We start from the raw sequence: 24,458 nt of genomic DNA on the forward strand, positions 1-24,458 counted from the left end.
CACTGAAAGAGGGATGAACCTCCTTCTGCTGGGTCAGGGGTAAGAGGTACAGCCAAGGCAGTGGGAGAGGAGAATGACTCTGCAGGGAGATGGATTTGGTCTCAGTGTAAAGAAAAGTTTGCTAATATGTGTGGATAATAACATCCTCAGAATCTGTGTAGTGAGACGGGGAGGGGAGGGGAAGGTCCTCTCACTGGAATTCTAACCGTGGAGACTGGATGATCCCTTGTTATAGATTCTACAGAAGTATTTCCTCTTCAAGTACCAGTCACACTGAGTGGCTTTCTGTATAACTCTGAGACTCTGTGATTCTGTGAAAGGAAGGGAGCTTGTTTCCTGCCTTCATTGGGCTCTCTGTGAAGGAGAAGAGTCCTCTGCCTAGCCATGAGTAATGAGAGATCACAAATCATAGATTCAGAGCTCAAAGGGACCATGGAGATCATCTAGTCCATTTTTCATTATACAAGAGATGAAACTAGGCAGAGAAGGGTCCTGACGAGTAGGGCAGCAGAGGTTGGCATCTAGCCCTCTGTGATCTTTTCCTGCCTCAGGCTACAGGGAAGAGCTCAGCACAGTAGAAAGAGTAGTGGATTTAGAGTTAGGACACCTGGATCAAAATTCCATCTCAGCCACTTCCTGTCCATGTGATCATGGGTAATTCTCTTCTCTCTATGGGCCTCAGTTTTACTATATGTAAAATGAGAGGACTGTGTCTTTGAGACCCTTCCCAGCTCTACAGCTGATCCTAAGACTCCCTCCCCACTCTGAGTCTCCCTTTCTTCCTCTGGAAAATGATGAGATGACCCTAGTCCATTCCCACAATGGAGTATTTTATGGTTCAGTGATTCTGATGTAAAATGGCACCAGGCAGATATCATGTTTGAGTCAGGGTCCAAGTTGAAAAAGACTACATTGCTGCCCCTAGCCCTAAGCCAGTTGAAGTTAAGTGCCCTCCAATGTGCAGATTGCAGCCTCTCTAATCATTTGGCACACGGTTTTGGAAGAGGCTCCAGATCAAGAATTCATGGGATTTCAGGGCCAGTGATGAACCTCTGGGTGTGACTACACTGGCCCTCAGACCCCCAAGGAAGCCTGGCCAGCTTCAGAGTCCCCCCACTGAAGATGCTCCACTGACAGATGCAGCTGGACCAAGCCCTGTGCCCCTTTTGTGTCATGAGGGGGTCACTGAGGAAGAGGAGGAGGAGCCGAAGGTGACGAGAAGAGAATTCCAGAACACTGGAGTTGGAAAGGTCTCAGAGGCAGTCTTTTCCCACCCCACAAGGAAGAAGTGTCCCCACAACAGAGCCCACAGGGCATCTCTATCCTTTGCAGAAGACTTCCTCAGATGGGTGGAGAGGCCACCCTGTCCCCAGGTAGCCTGTTCCATGGTGGGACCACTTCACTGTTAGGATGGTGTCAAGCCTTAGTCTGTCTCTTGCTTGGTCCTGCCTTTGCTTTCAGGGCCCAAGCAGAACAGGCCAGCCCTTCTGATGTCTGAAAACACGCCATGTCCCTCTACCTCCCCAGTCCAGAATCCTGGACCTCTCTTCATGGCACCTTAGTCTTGGCTTCCTTGGCTCCCCTGTCCAACCCCTGACCCACTGTGGGTTTGCATCAATTTTGCAGAGCACCAACTCTTGCCTGCCTCTGGCTTTTCTACACAATCTGCTGCTGAGCCAAGCTCTCCCAGCTTGCATTACATTTTTGAGTCTAAGTATAAAACTCATCACTTATCCTGACTAGCATGCATTTCATTACATCTAGTCAACTTTACAATTTGGTGAGATATTCTGATTCCTACTTCTGTCTCCCAGTGTGTCAGTCAGCTCTCACCCCCCAGATCTGTGCCATTAGCAAACAAAGACATGCAGTCTATGTCTGTATCAAAGACGCAGAGGCAAAAGTCAAAACAACAGATCCATAGGGCACCCCACTAGAGACCACCATCCAAGCTGATCATTGATGAACACATTCTGATGGAGATAATGCTTTGGGTCAAGAATCCATCCAACCACTTCTGAGAGTGTCTCAACCTACTATTCGCTAGCTCATCTCTCTCTAATTGTCAAATACTTCCTTAAAACTTATGGGCACTTAGGTGGTGCTGTGAATAGAGTACCAGTCCTAGAGTCAGGAGGCAAGTAACTTAACCCTGATTGCCTTGCCTTCCCTCCCCCCCAAAATAAACTTAGGTAAACTCTATCTACAACAACCAAGATTAGTCCATTGTGGACCAGTGAGTCCTCTCTGTCTCTTCAGAAGCTACACTTTTGGGTCTGTATGTTGTATCCCTTGGGCTTGAGAGTCAGCATGGCATGGTGCAGAGAGAATTGGCTGGGAGCCAGGAAAATGTGGGTTCCAGTCCTTTCTTTGACCCCTACTGGCTGTGTGCCTCAGACAACTCAGCCTGGAAGTTGCAGAGAAGGTGTTGACCTGCATCAGTGGAGGGAATTTCCTTGCCAGGGAATTCCCTAAACCAATGAGGTCATGGATCCAAAGCCTATCACCATATTTTTTCCTTAGGAGAAAAGAGAGTTAAGCTGTGTCTTGAATAATCATGGAGAGTGGGAGAGTTGGGCGTATTTTGTGTTTGCTGGCCCAGTGCCTACCACAGAGAAGTTCTGAACGTTTTCACAATGGGACGGATGCAGCCAACACTTCTGAGAATGAGAGGATCCTGGGGCTCTTGCTTTTATTGAAAATCTAGACTCATTGCTCATTTCCAATCCTTGGGCCTTTCCCACTCTCCATGATCTTTCAGGACACAGTTCAGGCATTTGTCTTCTCAAGGAAACCTTCCCTGTCCCCTCTACTGATAGTTCCCTTTCTCCCCAACCATTTTGCATTTGGCCACCTTATTTTTATTTGCATTAATTCTTTTTTTTTTCTGTAAATACTTAAAAGTATGTCTTCCTTGTCTCCCCTATGAGAATATAAGCTCCCTGATGGCAGGAATTTCTCACCATTATATTTGTATCTCCGCACCTCTTCCAGAGTCTGGCACCCAGCCAATGCTTGATAAACATTTAATGATTGAGGAGGTGAATCAAAATTAGGGTGGGTGATTTTCCTGTGATAATTTTCTTTCCTGCTCATATCACAGTTCTCTAAATCCAGACTTTACTTTCTCTGCTACAATTCAGATCCCTCCTGTCCCAGCCCTAGTACAAAAAGCCTTTGAAGCTGCTCAAAAAATGTTTGTTATGAATAATTACCAATCATTTTGGTTGGCAGGTAATTCTCCCTGAGCAAACCCCAAACCCTTCTCTGGTGTGTCCTAGGGATGCAGGCATATGGAGGTGTTCCCTTCTGACCCACTTAAGTTCCCAAAAGGTGCTTGTGGGGCATATTGAAATTAGGAATTAGAGACTCTAGGCTAGGAGCTGATTGGAAGCAAAGGGAAACATTTGTAGAAGGGTGAGCTGGCTTGGGTGGACACTGCAAAGAGTTGGGGAGAAGTATCATGAACACAGGAAACAATAAGGTTCCTAAAGCAAGAAAAAGACAAAAAACGTGTGTGGAGTGATGGAGGAAAAGGGGAGGGACAAATGGGAAAGGGTGAAAGGGGGCAGTGGAGAGAAGGAAATGAAGGGAAAAGAAATGGGGGAAAGTGACTCACTTGAGCCAACTCTCAAGTCTAGGACTCAGTATCTTATTTAAACACATTCGTTGATACTGGGCATGCATTCACTGACATCATGGGAGAGGCATCAGGTAAAGCTTTGCTAGACTGAGATAATGTCATGTTTTCATTACACAGTAGCATGTTAGTTCAGTACACAGTAACATGTTTTATGTAAATTGTTTTTGGAAAACATTACTTTCCAAAGGGAAAAATCAATATTTGGTTAAATACTGAAAAAGAAGGAATAAAGAAGAAAGTAAACTAGAAAAATGATCAAATCATGTTCTTCAATACTAGTGGGTCTTTAATAAACAAGCTTTATGAAAATGGGGGACCTTCCCAAGAAGATTCTCCCATGGGCTCATATTGGATGAGTGTGAAAAGATGGCGAATGTACAGGATTCCATTTGGGACACTGGAAGTAATTTCATAAAAGGTTAAACACTTTCTTGGTGGGTAGTCTCTGCCTCAAATGGAATCAAAAGTAAATTTCTACAGTTTCTATTCCTGAACCTTAGATCCCTAGGCCAACCATGGTGACCAGGGGCAGGGCATGGAAGGGTGGCATGATGAGTTCACCTGGGCAATCCTGGGAAGAAGGGAGGAGGAGGGGAGGAGGAGAACAGAGAGACAGAAGTCAGGGCTCATTGGTCGCAGAGCTGCACAGACATTTATTGAGTACAAACAACAGCACACGGCAGGCTCACAGAGACTGGAGCATCCTGAGCTCGATCCAAAGAAAAGGTTCTTGAGAAGCTATTGTCTTGAGCAAGATCCCAGCAGTCCCCGTGGATCCTAATATCATTTCATTCCCCCCACCCCAGCCCCAGCAAATGATTTCCCCATTAAAAAATAAACCTGACTTTCCCCCTTGCTCTCATTAATACTACAATGGCTTGTCTGGACCCTGTCACACTGGGAAAAGACCCTTCCTGTGTGGGCTCCAGTGGAGATGTCTGGAGGTCTCCATTGGTCCCCACACATTCTCTTTCCAAAATAACAAGGGAAATGCCATGCCATGGCTTTAGGACATGGGTTGGAGGGTAGAAGTTGAGCCAAGACAAGCAAAGGTTGGGGGGGGGGGGGAGTGGAGTGGCAGCGAGGTGGGGAACGGAAAGTCATAATGGAATATTGGAGAGTGAAGACATATTGCAAAGCAACCGTAGTTCTAGAGGATGGATTAGATTATAATCTAGTAGATAGCATCCAAATGTCAAATCAAACCTTAGAACATCTAAGCTAGGCTGACACTGAAGGGACGAGCTTCCTTGAGAAACAGCACAATTGGGACCATCCCAAAAAGTATTTAAAATAATCAACACCACACGTGCACCCGAAGCATGGACAGACCTGGAGCATCAATTAAGAGCTCAGGAGACATCAGGGACAGAGGCTGGAGCTAGTCAAGAAGTGTGTGTATGTGTGTGTGTGTGTGTGTGTGTGTGTGTGTGCATTATATATATAGAGAGAGTTATAGATAATATATACTTTTGTTAGTAAAGAGGTTGAGGGGAAGGGAGTACAGTCAATATACAGATTGTACAAGCTGGGTGGAGAGCCACTGGCTGAAGAGGGTCGGGTGATGCAGAATGGAGGATGATGGGTAGAAATTAGAGTGCGCCCATTCCAGTGACCTCAGACGTCAGCCTAGAATAGACAAAGGTAAAGAGAAAAGGGAGAGGAAAGAGATTAGAAATGGAAAGCCACATAGTTTTGGGGCAGGACACTTGGGCCATCTTTTGCCCTGCTGACATGGCTACTCATTTCTCAACTATCAGAACAGGAACAAAGACCAGGATGAGGCCATTGAAACAGTGGATCTTCTACTCTGTTTTGGACTAGTTCCTCCTGTGTGTTGTGCACACACAACAAAAGACAGGAGGTGCATCCATCACAACTGAATAGTGACAATAGCAGTCTTCAGTGAACTGCCAGGGAGAACTCACAGGAAACAAATTCCAAGGGGGCTCCAGAAAGACCTCTGTGGTATATGGCTATAACCTGGCTGTGTGGCCAACTGAGACCACAAAGCAGCTCCCGAGGACTCTGTCTGCCTTAGGACTATCTCCATCTCATAATTCGGATCCCCCATTCGATGATATCTCAGGCTAGTATGACAGACGGCTGCAATCAGGCAGGGTGGAGGGGTGTTCACTGAGAGGTCCCAGAGGGAATAGCAGAGGGAAGGGGACAGCAGAACAGAGGATTCCTAGAAACTGACAGAAGAAGGGTTTTTCTAGCAGTGACCAAAACAAAACCTGGTCCTTTTGAGTTTCCTAGGGTCACCAACAAGAGATCTATACTCAAAGGTAAAAGACGCTTGTGGTCTTTGGAGGAGAACCAAGGCTGGCTGTCATACAAAGATATGTTCATGGGGTATGATAAATGAGAGAAGATTCTCCTTTTAATGGAGAGTTTTATAACCTACATTTCCCAATGCCCCCCCCCCACTAATCTCATATTTTTCCTGTCTACAATACCATACAATAATCCTATGATAGAAGGAGTGAAGTCTAGGGCAATTTTGGTTAAGAAGCCAGATAGTGTCAGGAATCAGATAATCTACGCTTAATCTTGGCTCTGTCACTTTGAGAGCTGGAATAAAATCCTTTTTTAAAAACTCAGAGCCTCTGTAAAAAGCATGGGTGGGACTACATGGTCACTTATACTCATTTCAACTCTAAAATACTGAAAGGTTAAGAAACTTGGTTTCTGGTGGCAGAAGGTGAATTAGGGTCATTTACTGCAGTTGAATCAATCTGACCATCAGCCTCCACTTTGGGCTCTCTCGTCCTGTTTCTAAAATGGAGAGACTTGGTCACACCTGTTCTTCCAAAGGCCCTTGGTTCTTGCTCATGAATTACTCATTGATTTGCCACCAGTCAGTCTAGAAAGGTTCTATCAACTCTCTAGCTCAGCAGCCTTAAAGCAAGAATAATGCTACAGGCAACTCCAACTTGAAGAATTTTTGCCTACAAAGTAAATGTGTTCTTCAAGAATCCCAAATGCCTGTTGAATCATCAAAAAAAGGTCAGGTTTTTACTTTATTCAGTTATACTGTGCATCTGTTTGGATTCCAGTTCCCTCGATGGAAGCAATCTGGGGAGGGCTATGCCCAGTTGCCCAGAACACCCCATTCTTCACCCAGCTGTTGAGAAAATGATGATGCTGGAGAATGGAGCATGGGGCAAATACTGCCCTTGCCTTCTGTTATTGGTCTACCTCATACCTCCCTGCCATTACTACCTGAGCACTCACTCAGGACTATTTGCATTTTGCAGGTTTCTCCATAGAAGATCACTATCATGTCACAGAAAAGGGAGACAGACATATGCTTTCCCATGCAGATATCCCTCTTGGGTGAACCACCTTTACCTCAACTTTTCTAATGGACTATTTTTTAGTGTTGTTTTTGTGTTTTTAAATAGGAAATCAAAATACTGCATGCACAGGAACAAAGACTTTTCCTGGAAAAATGTGTTTACTGGAATGAATCAAAGAAGTGGAAGCTATGTTGGGGAAGCAACTGCCAAGTAAGTAAATAATAACAACCTGGGATACATTGGGATGAAGATGTCAGCCTTGGCCTTGAAATATGTCCAGGGATTTCTAGTGATTTGGGCATCTCTGTTTCCATGATACTGATATATGTGTGCATGTGTGACAATGTAAAATCCCACCTGGGAGATGGAGGGGAATTAAGGGGTTGGGAGAGATCTGCTTAAGCAAGGGATTGAGTTTTGTGGAAATGTGGTCGCCACTAGCCAATCTGTGGGCTAGTCTGACAAACTCTTCCCTGGTCTCTAGTTAGTTGGGACTCAGATGGTAGCCAGGGATCTGGAAGGACTTGGGATTGCTGCACTGGCTGTAGGGTTAGGTGAAGAGAAAGAACAAAGTCTAGAAGTGAGAAGCCAATGTGGGAGAATGGAGGGAAATCTGAAGGAGTGAGGAGAACCTGCCACTGGATTGGTTTCTAGGGATTCAATGATCATTAAACTTCCAGGAAGCTGATTTGAATAATACATATTGCGAACCAGCCAGGCAATGGGACTTCCCCCAGCCCAGACAACTTTTCACATCAAGTTTCAATGAGATTGGAAAGGGAAGCGAGCTGAATGTGGTGTCTACCGCTCAAAAAATGGCACCAGGTATCTCTAAATCATGGCCTATCCACTTGCGGCTCTCCAAGATGGTAGAGAAGCTACTGGATGACAACAGGGCTGGTCCAACATTCCACTTACTTTGAACAAGTTTCAAGTCTCCAGATGCCTTCTCTTCCTGCCTAAAGGTACAGGGACCTCTCCTGAATCTGGATCTTAGCCATAGGAGGCTTGGTGCTATCATATCTGATTGCTTGTTTGTCCTTCCTTTAGCAGGAGCCAGCCCCAGAGGACTAGGGTGACTGGCTCCAGTAAGCACGGCTCACCTGGCATTGATGAGGTACTGGGCAAGACTGATGTTAGCTGGGGTTCCTGTGATGGTAATTTGGCGCTCCGATGACCCTTCTGTGGCGTTGGCGATTTTGATCTGTGCTCCAGACATCTGCCGAATTTCATTGATTTTGGTCCCTTGGCGTCCGATTATGCAGCCTATTAGCTGGAAAAAAGGACGGAGGGAATTTCTTAGAGAAGAATCTCAGGGAGTCCTCTCCTTGCCAGTAAGCGGGATCTTTGCATCTGCTGGCCAATTGACTTTGCTCTTTGAACCAGTGGGAAAATTTAGTGCTCCTGAAAGGAAGAAACCCTGCCTGGGGTCCCACTGGAACTGAGGTCGCTTACCCCACAGTCCAGCAGGTATACCCTCTAACTCTTTCTCCTCAGTGGGATCCCCCATGGTTAGGACCCACCAAGCTGGAGCTCTCTTGCCAAAGGATGAAGCCTTGTGCCGTGATCAGAATTCTTAGGGTGACATTCAGCCTGAGTCATTTACACCTCACTTTCACGTGGAAATCAGATCAGAACTGACCCTGGGGCTCCAGAGTTGGAAGAGGAGTGGGTCGATGCCTTGCTTCTGAGGAAAGTTAATTTAGGGTTAACTGAGTCACTGAAAACCCTTGCCCTTGGTTTGTGGATTTCTGACCAATGGTAGCTCTGTTTTTTCCTCCTAGGTTTCTCTTATTTCTAACAAAAGATCAGATAAAGCCTGGGGAGAGCTCTCATTTGACTCTGCACATCTGCCAAGCATCAATCACCATCTTCCAGCCTCCAATCAGCCTGATGAGGGAAGACAAGGAAGAGTTGTTCTTCCCAGAGGCCAGGTTTAAGAGAAGCAAGAAAGAGGAGAACATGGTGAGAAGGAGGTGGAAGCCAGCGATCCAAGAGTGGCCAGGAAAGGACACTGGGCCAAGGGCATGGAGATGAAAGCCCTCTCTTGGTATCAAGTCTACCATCCAGAGAGAAGCCTGCCATATTAGCCTCCTCTACCACTCTGACCCTGCTTGCCCACAGAAGATCCTCAGGGAAGAGAATGCTGGTCACTTCTTGGTTGCCAACTTTGGAAACTGCAGTTGTAAGATTGGTGCCTTCTCAGGACTTGCAGCAAGGTGAGCACCTGTCCTTTAACATCCCCAAAGTGGCTTTGGAAAGACCATGGCTGACAGGAGCAAGGACTCAATGGACAATACACAGACACCAAGAAGAGCCAGGAGGCCTCCAGTAGCCACTGGCAGAGGAGTTTCCTAGGTTTTCTACTCAGTAGGAATAACAGTGCAGGAAGAAAAGAAGACACTAGCTAGTCACCAAAGATGAGGGAAACTCATGAAAGTCTTGTTTTCAGCTTTGCCTCTGACACCATTTTCCCATCTTTATAATGGGAACAAGAGCATCGATTGCTCTTTGGGAAGTCTGAAGAGTACACATCTAATGACAAAGTGTGAGAACATTTAGGAATTCCAGTGAGAGCCCTGTAGTAGCATCAAGCCTGATCAGTGCCCTTTTAGTTGATAGAGGGGAGATGGTAGAGAGGACACCGGATCTTTCAGCAGAGATGAGCACTAGGGGGTCCCACAGCCACTGATCTTGCACCTGTTCAGAAATTTGCATTCTCCTCCTAGCTGAGGCATTTCTGGTGTTTCTGCTGAGCCTCAATGGGTATGTTAGCCTGTTCAAGATGAGCTCTGCACATGCCAGCTGCTATCAGGTGCCTGGTCCAGGCCCCTCTGTGAACCACAGGGCGCTGGTGGGGCTGGGTGCACAGGAGTTTGGGGCAATCCTTTGGCCCAGGAGAAAGAAGCTGCGACAAGGACAAGGAGGCGCCCACTCCCTGGTTCCAGTCCAGTACTGGGTGGAAACGTCCTCTCATCTCTGGCTGTCTCCACAGTCATTCATTGGACACTTAGAAATCTTTCCGCTCACTTGGATGCTTGGCCAGTGGCCTTTCTTTGATCCCCTCAATCACCAGTGATGGGGCATCTGCATTCTTAAGGCTTCATGGTTCTGCTCTTTGAGCCTATTTTTAAAACTATCTTCTCAAAGGTTGGTTTGCTGTTTTCCATTCAGTTGCTCATTTTCTCGCTTTGCTTGTTAAGTCTCTGACTGGTTTCCCCCTGGGTTGTCTCCATTTCCCTGGGGCCGTTGCTTCATCAACCTCTCGCCTTTCTGCTCCAATCCATCCTTTGTCTGTCCAGCTCCCTCTGTCCTGAGCATCTGTGGCTCCGGCCCACGCTCTTTCAAACCTAAGCAAACTCCTCTCCTTCCATGCCAACTCTTGGGAGGCTGCTTTCTTACGCGGTGTGACCAGTCCAAGGAACAGGGTGGTGCAGTGGGTGGAGCTGACCTTAAATCAAGAAGACCTGGGTTCAAACCCTGTTTCCGATACCCACTGGCTGTGCCAACTGGGCAAGGGGGGTGCTTTAACCTCTCAGTGAGCCAAGCCACTGCGTAAGACTAGAAGGGGAAAATAAGGTAATGACCTGCACATTAGAAGGAGCTTCCTCATTCAGGCATTCCCTGGGCCAATGAAATCAGAGGGCCAATAGAAAAAGAAAGGAGGGAAGAGGAGAAGGGGAGGGGGAGAGGAGAGGAAAGGGACAGGAGGGGAGAGTGGAGAGGGGAAGAGGAGGTGGAGAAGAAGTGGAGGGGAAAGGGAGAGGAAGGAGAGAAGAGGGAAGAGGGGCGGGGAGAGGAAAGGGAGGGGGTAGGATGGGAGGGGAAGGAAGAAGAGGGAGAGAGGAAGGAAGGGGAAGGGGGAGAGAGAAGGAATGATGAGGAGGGGACAGGAGAGGAAAGGAGAGAAGAGGAGGGGTAGAGGAGGGGGAAAGGAAGGGAAGGGAAGGCGACAACAGTTACAATAACCCAAAAACAAGGTCAGAAGTCAGCCACAGGTGAGTCATGGTGGTAGAATTCCTTCTCTCAGGGAGTGCAGAACATCGAAGATGGGATTGGTTATGGTTGTAGACAGAGGCCTGGGGAGCTCAGAGGTTATGGTACTTGCCCAGGTCCCCACAGCAGGCATGTGTCAGACCCAGAGTGTGCCACCAGGTCTTCCTGACACCAAGCAAGGTGGGATCTCTACTCAGTCACACAGGCTCTATAGTCTGCCTACCACCCCCATCATTCCTGATTTATTTAGACAATCTTTTTTTTGGTCTGTGAGAGCTGCTGAATTCCTTCTGCTTTTGTGGAACAATCCAAGGCAGCTTCTTTCTGATTGGAGCCCTGGACCTCTGAGAGGATGGCTGTTCTCCAAAAATACTTGTAACTGATGAGAAGAAAAGGTCAGTTACTTACCCCATGTGCTCCTCTGGCTCCCCTTTGGGACCCCCATTCCCTGAACCTCTCCAGTCATCTCCTCCTCATCGCATGAGCATCCAGGGAAGCAGCCTTGATAGCTGCCCATGCTCACATGCCATTCACCATAGTAGACATCCCTGGGGTAGACACAGCCCTTCTTCAGTGAACTCTCAACCTTTGGGAAATCCATAGGTACACACCAGATGGCTCATGCCAAGATTCAAGTGAGCCATGAGAAAGGCAGCCCAGCATCCTGACGTCTCCTAATGAGCAAAGGAGTCCTTGGCTCCCTCTTCCCAGACCCACAGTCTGGGTCTAGCCATTAGGGCAGGACAGGGTGGGGGACATTGTGGGTGCTCTGGAGATGGAGAGAAGGTGATCTTGGGCACCACTATGAACACTAACAAAGACAGACTTTGATTGATCATCAGGGTGATGTTGTCAATGTCAGGCAGAATTCTTCAATGGAAAGAAGCCAAAAGCTGAGGATGCTTTCATGATCTTTCAAAGGTTACGTCCCTTTGGGGGAGGTTTGGCTCTTTTTGCCTTTAGATCACCACTGACCTCCCTCCCCACCCACACCTTGGGCCTTCATTCCCAGGTGTTAACAAAGACTGATTCCTATCCCTTGCTGTTGCAGGACCATCTTATGTATTTTCCTTCTCTTTACCTCTGTTTCTGTTTATCTCCCATTCTCAGTTTTGACCCTAGTGAAAGGAAAACCTTCAGATTAATGGGGGTGGATTTTCTGACTGTTAAGGGACTCCTAGTGACATCAAGACTTAGAAAATGTTTGCTTGTAAATCATCCATTACATATAAGTAGAAGAGATGGGACATTATGAAAAAATCAATTACCCAGATTGGTGGCCAAGAAGAAATCTCAGGATATTAGAACTTTTAAGTGAAGATTCTAAACATTTGGAGGGAAAGAACTCAGTCTATGTCAGTCTGTTTCAGAGGAAGGCAACCATGAAGATGGTGGAGCCCATGCCAGATGAAAGGCAGCTGGAGGGATGTTTAGCCTAGAGAGGACTTCAGTGAGATACAACGCTTTCTTCTGTAGCTAAAGGTATCCTCTGGAAGTGGCATTATGGAATGAGAATCAAGAGTTAAAGGTGGGAGTTGCCAAGATGTAAACATGGCTTGGTTTCAGGAAAACCTTCCTAATAATGAGAGCTGACCCAAAGCAGAAGAGACAGGTTCCCTTGGGGAGCTGGTGGGATTGCCCCTTTAGGTATTCATGCAAAGACCAGACAAGTGACCATCAGAGATGGGGAATCTGCTGTGTATGTGTTGGATTAGGTGACCACTCAGGACCCTTCCCTCCCGAAAGTCTGTGCACTTCCCTGCAGACTTGGAGCGAGGAGGGCTCAAGGACTTCTGGATCCCTTAGTTCTTTAACAGATCTGGTCTTCTTCAGTGCTGAGGACTTTCAATCCAGCCTCTTTCATGAGCACTAAATTCACTTTAAAGGCAGATACAGGAAGAAGAAAAGATGGGCAAGATTTGAAAACAAAACAAAGTCCAGCTAACCAGTGGACATGGCCACAAGCCAGTGGGTTTCTCAGTCTGGTCCCACGTGCTTGTTTCATGGTGGGCCAGTGCTTAGCTACAAGGTGCCACTGAGTTAGGCAGCCTGCCAGCCAGCCAGGGCTGGTCTCTCTGCCTCATATCGAGTGCCCGATGGAGCACCCAATCACACGTGACCCTCCCTCACACACGGGCACACAGAAGAGTCAGAGAGGCAATACTCACATCATTGGGAATGGTGAGTTCATGAGTACTGGCCGGGGGACTGGCATCCAGACCTGGTCACAGGTAAGGGAACATGGTTACAGCGTGAAGGAAAACCATACCTCATCTGACATTGGGGAAGAACAGAGGAACACACTGATCACAAGTGGAGCTGCTTTTCTACCGAGGGAGGAAGGGAAGGTGCCTAAGAGTGGGAGGTTTGGTGAGTACTGTAGCAATTCCATGGATAGGGAGCCTGGGCCGAGGATGCTCAGCATCCAGGCCCAAGCTGGGGATTTGGGGAGTCTTCTGTCCTCTATTTCTCTCTAAAAATTTATCTTTTTTAATTTAAAGGAGTCACCAAAACCAGGCAGGGACCATCTCCTTTACCACGATGCTGTTGTCTTCTGCCTGCCTTTAGTCTCTTTTGTACAATATCAGATTAGTGGAAGCTACTGAGAAAACTTACAAAACCCATTTGGGAGTCATGAAGCTAGGCAGCATCCTATGAAGAAGCCACATCATTAGACAAGTGGAGACCCTCCCTCTTCTGTGTCAGCAGAAGGTTTTTCACCCTTCTGCACTGGGAAGATTCCATCAGTGTCCAGCAGTGCATGGCTCCGGTCTGGAGGTCACCAGCACAAACCACACTGACCGTAAGAATAGACCAGGTATGAGGGGAAGCAATCAGCCCCGAAGGGAAGCCATGGCTCTTTCTAGTAGCCAAGGTAGATAACTTGTTCTTGTGAGATATAGATGTTACTGGCATACAAGCTTGCCCCACTACCAGCTCTGAAATATATGGAGAAAGCAGGGGAGGAAGGAAAGAAAGAAGGAAGGAAGGAAAAAAGCAAGAAAAGAAAGAAACAAGGAAGGAAGCAAGGAAAGAAAAAGGGAAGGAAGGGAGGTAGAGAAGCAAGGAAGGAAAGTATGAAGAATAGAAAGAGGGGAGGAAGGAAGTGAATAAACAAGCAAGAAAGGAAGGAAAAAGGAAGGAAAGAAGGAAGCAAGGAAAGAAAGAACAAAAGGAAAGGAGGGAGGGAATGAGGGAGGGATGGAGGGAAGGAAAGGAAGAAAGAACGAAAAAAGGAAGGGAAGGATTGAAGTGAGGGATCCTGCAAGAAAGGAAAAAAAGAAGCAAGGGTGGAAGGAGGGAAAGAAGGAAGGATTTCATTCAGTTTTGTGCTGAAAGCCTCGAAAGCCAAATGTCCTTGGGTCAGCATACCACGACCAAGGGGCGGAATGCATGCTAACTAGCTGGGGAAATTCTGGTCCCATGCCATTTCTCCTTCTCTTTGAAAACCAAACTAATGCTTTCTCAACCTGTCTTAATGGCTCAGTCAGTAAACATGTGGGAACTACAGGGAGAGGTAGGGAAGGTGGGAGGTTTGGTAAGTATCACTGAGATTAAATGGAGAGAGAGACTGAGTCAAGGATACTCAGTGTCCAGATCCAAGCTGGGGATCTGGGGACTCTTCTGTTCTCTACTTCTTTCTAAAAATCTAATTCTTTTAATTTAAGGAAGTGATCAAAGCCAGGCAGGAACCATCTCCTTTACCAAACTGTGACAGTTCTCCTTGATAGGAGTTATCAAATAGCTTCTCTGAGAAGGCTTTTCCCACAGTGTCATGCTTTGTTTTGCTCCCATGACTGAAATGGGTCAGCCAAACTCCTGCCACTGTCTCAATGGAAGACAATTGTCTGGCTGGCCATGACATGGGGCCATGAGATTCTTACCAGCAGTGATAGTGGGTGTGCAATTGAACCCCAACATCTATAAGTGGACAAGGTTGGGGTCTGTGGTAAAAACAGCCAGGAGGGGATCAAGGTTGTTTCATTGACGGAATTCTATTCAGTTGGATGGTGTTTACTAGATTCTAAAATGCCAGATACCAATTGCCAGATGTTCTTCTGTCCTAAGTTCAGACAGAGGAACCAAGAGTGTCATCACTTCCTCCAAGGAGGACTTCACCTCCTCTCCCTAATACCCTATAGGGGTTTCCTATATAAGGAAGCTTTGCCAATTTCCTATGGACTCTTGCCCAGGCATCCATAAACATTTCTAGAAATGACAAGGTTAAGCCATCTTTCCTTTTCTTGGTTTTGGAAACTGCTGACCACAACAATGTAGGGGTTATTGACCATGCACTGAATACATCAACCAATGAGTCACATCTCAGCAGACCCTGAGCTGAGGAGATAGGCCAGGAGGCAGAGAGGAGAGGGAGATGGAGGGGAGGCAAATGTGGGAATTCCATCTATTCAGAAGTCATTGATACTATGGCCACAGCCCACAAAATTCAGTACCCAAACTGACCTCACCTGTCTACTCCTGCAGTCTTAGCACCATTTATTTAATTGGCAAATCCCTCTTAGAAGCCTGTGTCCTATGTGCTTTCTGACAGGACAACATAAAACTGTCAACACACGAGTCAGAAGAGAATGCCAAGATGAGCTCCCTGCGAGGGTCAGCCTGAGCGCCACTGCCCCCAGGAAGTCTCTCCTGGTCTCCCAGCTGCCAGTGCCCCCTTCCCCAGTTGCTCTGTGCATCTGATGTCTGTGCACGTGTTGTTTCCTTCTGATTGACTGTAAGTTTTTTGAGGAAAGAGGTCATTCTGTTTTTTGTCTTTATGGGCTCAAAGTTTAGCAGGTTCAGTGCTTAATAAGTGCTCAATGGATCATTGAATTATAAAAGCGGGATGCCGGTAGAGTCAGAGGTGGCCATGAAAGAGCCCTGCACACAACTGACCTGACCATGAGCAGCCCAAGTCTCTTCTGTCTCAATGACAAGTTTGGGACTGGGACTGATTGAGGAGCACAGTTACACAGACCCACCAGGGAAACTCTCTGGAAAAGACCCCATGGCCATTGGTCCAAAACTGGAACGAAACTTAAAGCTCCTCCACTTCCAGCCCTCATGGACTGAGGTCCAGGGAAGGAAGGGACTTGACCAGGGTCACCTAAGCAGCAAGGGGTAGAATCTAGCAATTCTGATCCCAGTATCTTTTTTCCTGTCCCCAGATACCTCAGAGAACAAGAGGGCATTGTTCATGCCCTCAACTCAAGCTCTGCGGTCCAACAGGGCCAGGAAGTTGGATAGGCCTCAGCCACATAGCCCAGACCACTGACATCCAGGGACCAGCTGAGCTGTGTGCATAGTGGAGAGGTATGAAACTTTATTGCCTCAAGTTCTCTGGCCCCTGTGGCTCTCAGGCTGAAAGAAAGGCTTTCCACAGGGATGAAATCGAAGGTCCTTGGAAAACTGAAATAGAATTTTAAAGTATGTGTGTGTGTGTGTGTGTGTGTGTCTGTCTGTCTGTCTGTCTGTCAATCTGTCTTAGGATCTTAGAGTCATAATTGGAATGACTTTTAGACCCTCTTATTTTATGGATGAAGAAAATGATGGAATGGACGGAAAGGGACTTGGCTTACCCATGAGACGTACTAGACACAGTGGGAGCCTGTGGTCACATTACTCATGTGCTCAAATACTCCAAAGTAGCTTGTGTTTAATTTGCATATATTTTGTAATTTATCTTTCTGTCTATCTCTCCATCCATCTGTCCATCCATAATCTGTCCATCTATCTGCCTATCATCTGTCTGTTCATTTATCTATCCGTTCATCTGTCCATCTATTTATCTGGCTATCATCTCTCAACTCTCTGTCCATCCATCATCTATCTATTGATCTATCCGCCTATCATACATCCACCTATTTATCTCTCTCTCTGTCTGTCTGTCTTTTTCTATCTCTTTTTTCTCTCTTTCCCTTTCTCTATCTACCCACCTATCTATTTTTCTTTCAACCCACCTCTCCATACACGCTGTCTCCCCCCTATGAATGTCAATTCCATGCAGCATGGAATGCTTCATTTTGGTGTTTCACTAGTACCTAGCACAGTGCCTGATCATTTAATAAATGGTTTGGGTTGTTTGATTGGTCTGTGATGTCATCAGTGAGAACGTTCTATGCAGATTGACCATTCTGGGCATCTCTTGTTTCTGTCCTCCTGAATGTATCATTTCTACCACTTACCCAGAATCAGTGTGTTAGTAACAAAGCTGGGATCTCATCTCAAGGGTGGCTGTGAATGTGACCTAAGGAATTTGTGATCAGTTAAGGGAGACATGCGGCCTCTGGAGGCCTCAGGGACAAGCCTATCTGATGGATCTTCCAAAGCTAGTGCTCTTGGGCCCAAAAGTAGAGCCTGTTTTTGCCATGTCTGCTTACATAACTAAGGCTCACATATCCCTCGATGCATCCCCATTTATGACTCTTCACAAATGAGCATTTAGAAATGTTTTCACTGAAATAGTTTAAATTAATGAGATGCAGATCTTAATCAGCTTTCCAGGGAACCATCTGGTCCAGTTAAGGGCCTGACAGCTGCCCCCAAACTCAGGGAACGGGACCACTGTCAAGTCTGCTCAGTCATACTCATTTGTTCAATAGTATGGTGGCTGCCATATTGGCAGGCACCAACTTGAAAGTGTGGAGCCCTGCAAGACCGTGCTGATGGTTCCTAAAAGGAAGCAGCAAAGGAGACTTAGGGAGGCCCTGGGGAATCCAGAGAGCCATGTGCCCACTTCATCTCTAGCGCTTCATAGCTATGGGTGACTGTAAGGAAGGCCTTGCCCTGTGAAATGACGGTGTGCTAGAGAGAATGTGGGAGCAGCTGTTACCAAGGTGCTGCCTAGAAGAGAAGACCTTGTTCCTCTCTCCTGGGTCTGGGGAACCTCCCACCCAGAAATGAAAGGGAAGAGCCTCCATAGCAGAGACGGCCTCATGGCCTGCCCATCAGTCAGTAATCTGGGAAGACATTCTATGATCATAAGAAGTATGCATTCCATCTCCCAATCATGGTTTAAAAATGTCTGTCCGTACATCTCTCTCTCACAGATTTAGAATTTGAATATGAATAAATCTGCCTTCAAACCAAACCAAACCAAACCAAACTTTTTTTTTCAGGATTCCTCAAGGGTGAACATGTGGCCTTGATGACAGATTGTCCTTTCCTGGTGTCAAAGAGGCTTAAAAAGAACCAGCTGTCTCCTTGACCCCTGACCCCCTCAGGCCTTCCTGGTCCATCATTGAAATTCTAACAGGACACCCTTTCTTCTCCCTCCCTCCACACTGAATCCTGCCGCTGCCCCTACCCACATTCCATCTTTTATCTCTGCTGTTTTGGAGCCAACTTGGGAAAGTCTTTTCTCTGTTGCAACTGATGTGGCTGCCCATCACCAGGCAGCCTGGCCTCCCTGACTATCTGTTGGGGAGATTCACACTAAGGTGCACCCTGAGGGATTGGAGGGCCTCTCAGGCACTCATAGTTTAGAAGAAACCCTTCTTTTTCCTTTTCATGATTTGATTTCAGGAAAATTAAATTGTCCAAACAAGACCTTTCATGCCCAGCACTTATTTGGTGTTGTTGAGCAAATATCAACCCTGGAATGGGTCTGAAGTATCATCTGGTCTGTATATGTGTGCAGATGGCAACCCATCCTGCATGTTCCATCCTTGTTCTCCTAGAATTTTGAAGCCAGGCCCATCTAACATATTTGGAGTCTCTAGGTCTTTCAACATTCCTGTTGAAACCTTCACAGAGAAACAGGTGAAAGGGAGCTGGAATCCAACTAATCAAGGCATTTTCAGTATCAGAACGTCACCCTTCATAGCTGTTCCATGGAATGCCCCAGACCCTACTCTGGCCATTAATAATCTGCTGTGCTTGGGTTTATCCAGAGACCTAAAGATGGATGTCACAAAAACCCAACAAACCACAACCAAGAAAACTTTGAAAAATATGGGACTGCTTCTGTAGCGGTGAGGTAAGGTGAAGGTGTGTGGGTGGTTACAGACTAAGTGAAAATATACAAAACATGAACCCTAAGTCTCAAGGACTTTCAGTTAGAAGATACTGCAGATGGCCCTGGGGTTACGAAATTGTCATGAGCCTGGGATCTTGCTGTATGACAAAGCTCCCTACCCTCAGAGTCATGCACCCCAAGTAGCAGCACTAGGTCTATGTCCTTGTGAAAGGCAAGAGGGATGGACCAAAGGGAAGATGGTTCTCTGAAGGCCATTATCCTCCTGAGAGCCCGATTCTCCCCAGGGCATGACTTCGAGGAAGGAGTGCTCCTCCCATGGGGGTTCCTGTGCTTTACCTGGTGACTGGCCCATCAGATTTTGAGCTTCTTCGGAGGAGTGTAAAGGCAGCTTTTCTCCTGAAGAGCAAAGAAGAAAGAGATTTAAGGCTTTTGCCCTCAAGGAGATCAGCAATGTCATTCCAACTAGGGAAGCTCAAAATATGATTGATAAAATGGCCTTGTGATCCTCCCAAGAAACTGAATGAACCACTCTCCTGTGGTTATCCACTCTCCCCTCCCCCCTGGCCCGACCAGGGCTGTACATTCTCACTGGCCCCTAGTAGATACATCTACTATGAGAGATGGACTGCTCTGATTAGAACAAGCCCTTGGTCCTTAGGCTGAGTCTGTTCCTTCACTGCTCGATTACCATCTGTCTCCCCTTGCTCTCTCTTTCTGTCCTTCCCTTGCCTAGGTAGTCAGGTACTGGCTCATTCCTGCTTTCTTGTTAGTGCACTCAGTAACCTGGAGAAAAGATCCTGGCTGATGAGCCTGGGAGTGCTGAGAGGGAAGGAGCTCTGGCCCCTGGTGGCTGGGAAGAGGAGATTGTCAGGGACCCAACTAAGGGAGCTGAGGAAGTCCCCCAAAGTGTCAAAGGCATCTCATTTGTTTAGCTCTGGGGAAGCCCTGACAGTTTACACAGGGTGGTCCTGCTCAACTTGAGAATTAATTGAGCCAGGGAGGAGATAGACATGCCCCCCCCCCCATCATAAGCAAGACCAGACTGAACAAAGACAAATTATAAAGTAGACCATTCCCTCCCCAAATATAACTCTGTGCTTTTCATCCCCACAAGTCTGTTAACTTTACACCAAAGAACTTCACACCAAAGTGACATTCACAACATTGCCCTAGTCCAGTATTATTTCATTAAATGATAAAAAAAAAGCTGAGAGAGAGAGAGAAAGAAAGAGAGAGAAAGAAAGAGAAAGAGAGAGGGAGAGACAGAGAAGAGAGAGAGAGAGAGAAAGAGAAACTCTACAGGTAAAGAAGAGAAGGAAATCAGTAAAGGGCATGTGGGTACGTACCAGGGAAAGCGGGGGTGGTCTGTCCAAGGGGAGGAAAGGGGGTTTGCTGCATGGCCAACTGGTGGAGCTTGGTCAACTGCTGAGGGGGTAGGAGGGACATTAGAACTAAGAAGGTTATTGTCATAGAGTACACGTCACACTGAAGCAAAATCAAAAACAAGAAACCCAAGAACAAAATGAGATTTCAAACAAAAACAAGGAAGGATGCCATGTCAGCACATGGCCCACACAACATGAACGGAAGGACTTGGCCTGGGTAAATGCAGGAAGCCCAGATCGGCAGCAGCCATGCTCCCTCACTGCCCAGGGGCCTGAGGACACCCACAGGGCTGGGCACCCCCTGCACTTTCTGGCTTCCCTTCTCCTGGGGCTACTGGCAACTTGCCAGTGGCGAGACCCTGGGACTTCCTTGCCTTACTGGGAGTCCACCAAGGCAGCTGGGGGCTGGGGGTTTTCCACAAAGCAGCATTTGGTGACTGTTCATTAACCCTAGGGCAGGCTCAATGCTCCCTTCATAGAAGCATAACAATCTAATCATCGTCCCCAAGTCATCTGGCTCCAGAAGACGTAGGCAATCATTGCCAGGAAAGCTGCAAGCAGCTGCTAAGGACTGGGTCATTCTAGAGTTCAACTCTGCCTCTCTCTCCCGTTGGAATATAAGCTCCATGAGGGCAGGCACAGCATCTGCATCCTGCGTTCCTGGCACTTAGCACAGGTCTTACTCAGAGTAAGCACTAAGGAAATGCGTGCTGACAATGAGTCTTTAGATTCTGCTGCTTACAAGGCGACTGCTCTGCTTGTCTGACTGGCCAGGGCTTAGCGGGGTTGTGCTGCCCACCCCTCACACCCTTTTTGAGCCCCCATCTGCCTAGTCCTTGGGGTTTTGTTCTATGCCTGTCCCTCACCTCTCCCTCATGCTTGGAGACTTTTCATGGCCCTGGTAGGAAGCATAGTATTTGAAAAGAAAGGTATTTCAAGGTGAGAGTCTCAAATCTGCTGGGGTGCCTAGTGCCCCTTTTACAAAACACAGTGTCTTTCTAGCTGTTGGGAGCCAGAATTCCTGCACTCCTCACCCATCATTCTGGGAGGCCTGGCTGCCTGTGGAGGTGGAGACATTAAGAAAAGACACTGAGGAGGGAGAAGGTGGTGGTCGTGCTGAACCCTGGGCTCTGAAGGGCCGCCAAACAGAACCCTCGATCTTATAGTCCCCCCAGGGGAGGGAAGGCAGGACAGTCAGACAGCAGCAACGGGGTGATGCAAAGCATTGGTGCTGGGAACCCAGGGCACTGAAGAAAATGGGAAAGAAAAGGGCAGGGAAGGACTTGGAGAGGGGAGGGAGAACCATGACTATGCAGACGATCGATCTGCCCCTGACAAGAGACATCTGAACCACCTGAGGAATGGGCACGCACACTGCTAGCTCTTGCACTGAATGTGGAGGAAGCAGAAAGCCTGGCACCAGCATCCTGCACCTCCTTCCACATCTGAGGGAGGTGCCGCCTTCCACTCAAAGCCTTTCCTGCTCTGCTCAGGAGTCAGCGTTCTCCCCTTGCACTATTTTGCAGAGTCTGCATTAATGACTCACAGATGAGTGCTAGTCCTCCAGGGGTAGGGGAGCTTCTGCAGGCAGGTATGGTCCTGCCCAGCCTGGCATCAACTCCTGCCCTGCAGGAGTCCCAGATAAGTCCCAGATCAGTCCCTGCCCTGCAACTTACAGCCTCAGAGAGTTGTCCAGGACACTGAGAGGGGAAGAGGCCTACCTGGAGTCACCCAGTCAGTGTGTCCCAATCGGCATGGGTAACTGTTCTGCAACTTCCATTTTAGAGTACTCAGAGGTGAGGTGGCTTAGTAGGAGACACACAGCCTGGCACAAAGTGGGTGCTCAATAAATGTATGCTGACTTTCTTCTATTGCCATTGACTCCTATGCCTGGGCACTTCTGGGTCCCTTTTCTACCCTCTATTTGCTAATGCTTCATAGTGCAGAGAGCACTGCATTTGCAATCAGAAGACCTGAATTCAAATCCAAATCCCGCTCCTCAGAAGTTGTGTGACCTGGGCAAACTGCTTCCTCTCTGGGCCTCATTTTCCTTATCTAGAAGACAAAGAGTTGACCAACCCTAACTCGAGCTCTACTTGGCCTTGGAATCCTCATGCTACCTTCCCCAAGAGAAGTGACTTTGAGTTTTGTTGAATCAGAAACCAGTCACATTGGAAACGAGGTACCTAGGTGGTAGGTGCCAGTTTGCATCATGTAAGGAGCTTCCCAGGATCAAGACTGATTTCAAAATGAGAGGAAGTGCTGAAACCATCATCCCCACTGGTCTGTTTGCCTTCCCTGGGCCATAGCCTAGGAGGGATTCGCTGGGAGTCTGAGGGCATCCCCAGGTACCCAAAGCCCTCGATGGAAGGACATAGAGCACTCACTAGGTTGTTGCCAGTTCCATGCCAAAGACAGCCCAGCAAGAGCACCCCCTCCCCCCACCCTGGGGGACAAGTGTCATTAAAAAAAAAGATTTTCCAGCGGGAGTCCCTTTTCTCGTGAGCACATTCCAAAGACACAACTTTGTACAACTATTGACCAAAGCCCTACATGTTCCCAGGAGGCTTCATTCCCTTTCTTAGAAAGTCTCCCAGGAACACACTGGGCTGCATGTCTTCAATGTCCCTCTCTCCCCTCTTACTCTGATTCTACTTCTCTCCCTGTTTTTCCTCATGGAAATATCAAATATCACGAAGCCATTTCAACGCGCTTTTTTGGTCAGGACAGTTAATACCGATCCTTCTACAGGGGAGCAACTCAGTTGGCAGAGGATACTTCGCCCCATGCCTAGAAAGATTAGCCCAAAGTTCAGGTAGGAAGGTCAATCTTAAAGCTTAAGATGCATACCATTGGTGAGTGGGTGGAGAGACCACGTCCGGGGTTGCACACTGCGCTCCTAACAAATGGATCATTTGGCCAATTTACTCAGTTTTTCTGGTCTGGCGTTTAGGAGCCAAAACAACCAGGGGATCAAGGGGTTCCCCAGACAGTTAGAGTGCACCCGCATCAATGTGGCCTTCAGATTGGAGCCTAAACACATGCACAGATACTCACCCCATTAAGGTCACTCACCAGCACAAGCCTCTCCCTTGATGCTCCCTCTCCATAAGCTGCGTCCCAACCTTTGAGTCATCCTCATTTCTTCTCTTCCTTCCTCCTCCCCAACCCCACTACTTCTGATAGATTGACGGATGTTCTAAATTCTGTCTTCACTATCTCTCTAAAATCTACCACCCCTTCCAATCAGATTCAGCCCTTTAAACAGCCATTACTCCTTGCCCAGATGGTTACAAGGGCCTCCTAGAATGCAGCCTTTGCCTCTTTCCAGATCACTGATCCCAGAGATGAGAAATGGATGTTAAGAAAGCCCAGGTATGTCTTTGTTCCCCGCAATGCTCAAGAAACTCATTCCTGGTTCCTCTAGGACGGAATGTAAGCTTTTCAGTCTGGCATTAATGTCTGAGCAGGCCACCTCTCTCCTCTCTCTGCCAGCTAAGCATGGATTGTACCCCCCCATGCAGCTTACATCCCAGCCAGACCCGCTTACAGATCACGTTCCTTAAGCACATTGTCCCATTTCTGATCTCTAAGCCTTTGTCTAGGCTGTTCCCCAAGCCCTTCCCCCGCAAGTCTTCTTGGATTGCTGTTTGCTCCAAGAAGCCATTCCAGATTGTAGGTAGCCCCAAGCTTTTTAGTTGTTTGCACCCACAGCTTGTTTTCTTACATGCTGCCACGTTGTCTCTCTCCCCCTACCCTCCCCCAGCGAAAGGGAAACTCTCTGAAGGTAGGGACCACTCCCCTTCTGTCAGTGTCTCAAGTCACTGGAACAGAGCAGGTGCTTCACAAACACTAATGGAGATGAAGGGAAGTGCTGGCCAAGCCACCAGGTGCCGCTGGCTCAGTAGTGCAGTTCTTTTTCTAACAGTTGCCGTGGAGAGGATGGCTGCCAGGCCAAGGAATCAGCAGAGGGTGGTGGTGAGGCCTGGGGAGACAGGCACTGATTTGTATTGCCTTACCCTGGGAAGGGTAAAAGGCCCTGCAAGGGGGATGTCCAGTTCACATGATGGCTCACTATCTGATGTTAGCCCCAATAATGGAAACTGCCTCAATTTCTACCTCAGTCCTTCCTGGCTGCTGCAAGGCTTTAA

General features: G+C 47.5%; 1 protein-coding gene across 22 annotated transcripts in view; it reads right to left on the reverse strand.

The window, feature by feature from the left end:
- Positions 1 to 24,458, reverse strand: part of PCBP3 (poly(rC) binding protein 3) — a 398,673-nt gene that overhangs the window by 20,145 nt on the left and 354,070 nt on the right. For 4 of the 22 annotated variants that reach the window (XM_072640816.1, XM_072640806.1, XM_072640799.1 and 1 more), the window contains 4 exons: positions 20,269 to 20,347; positions 19,259 to 19,318; positions 13,113 to 13,165; positions 8,052 to 8,221 (listed from right to left, as the gene is read on the reverse strand). In XM_072640816.1, coding sequence (XP_072496917.1) covers positions 8,052 to 8,221; positions 13,113 to 13,165; positions 19,259 to 19,318; positions 20,269 to 20,347 — 362 coding nt within the window. Of the gene's footprint in view, positions 1 to 5,137; positions 5,273 to 8,051; positions 8,222 to 12,734; positions 12,823 to 13,112; positions 13,166 to 19,258; positions 19,319 to 20,268; positions 20,348 to 24,458 lie in introns of those variants that run through there. The other 18 variants (XM_072640818.1, XM_072640811.1, XM_072640803.1 and 15 more) reach the window with 9 other exon arrangements.

The sequence above is a fragment of the Notamacropus eugenii genome, chromosome 2 (assembly GCF_028372415.1).
Source record: "Notamacropus eugenii isolate mMacEug1 chromosome 2, mMacEug1.pri_v2, whole genome shotgun sequence".
Lineage (NCBI taxonomy): Eukaryota > Metazoa > Chordata > Mammalia > Diprotodontia > Macropodidae > Notamacropus > Notamacropus eugenii.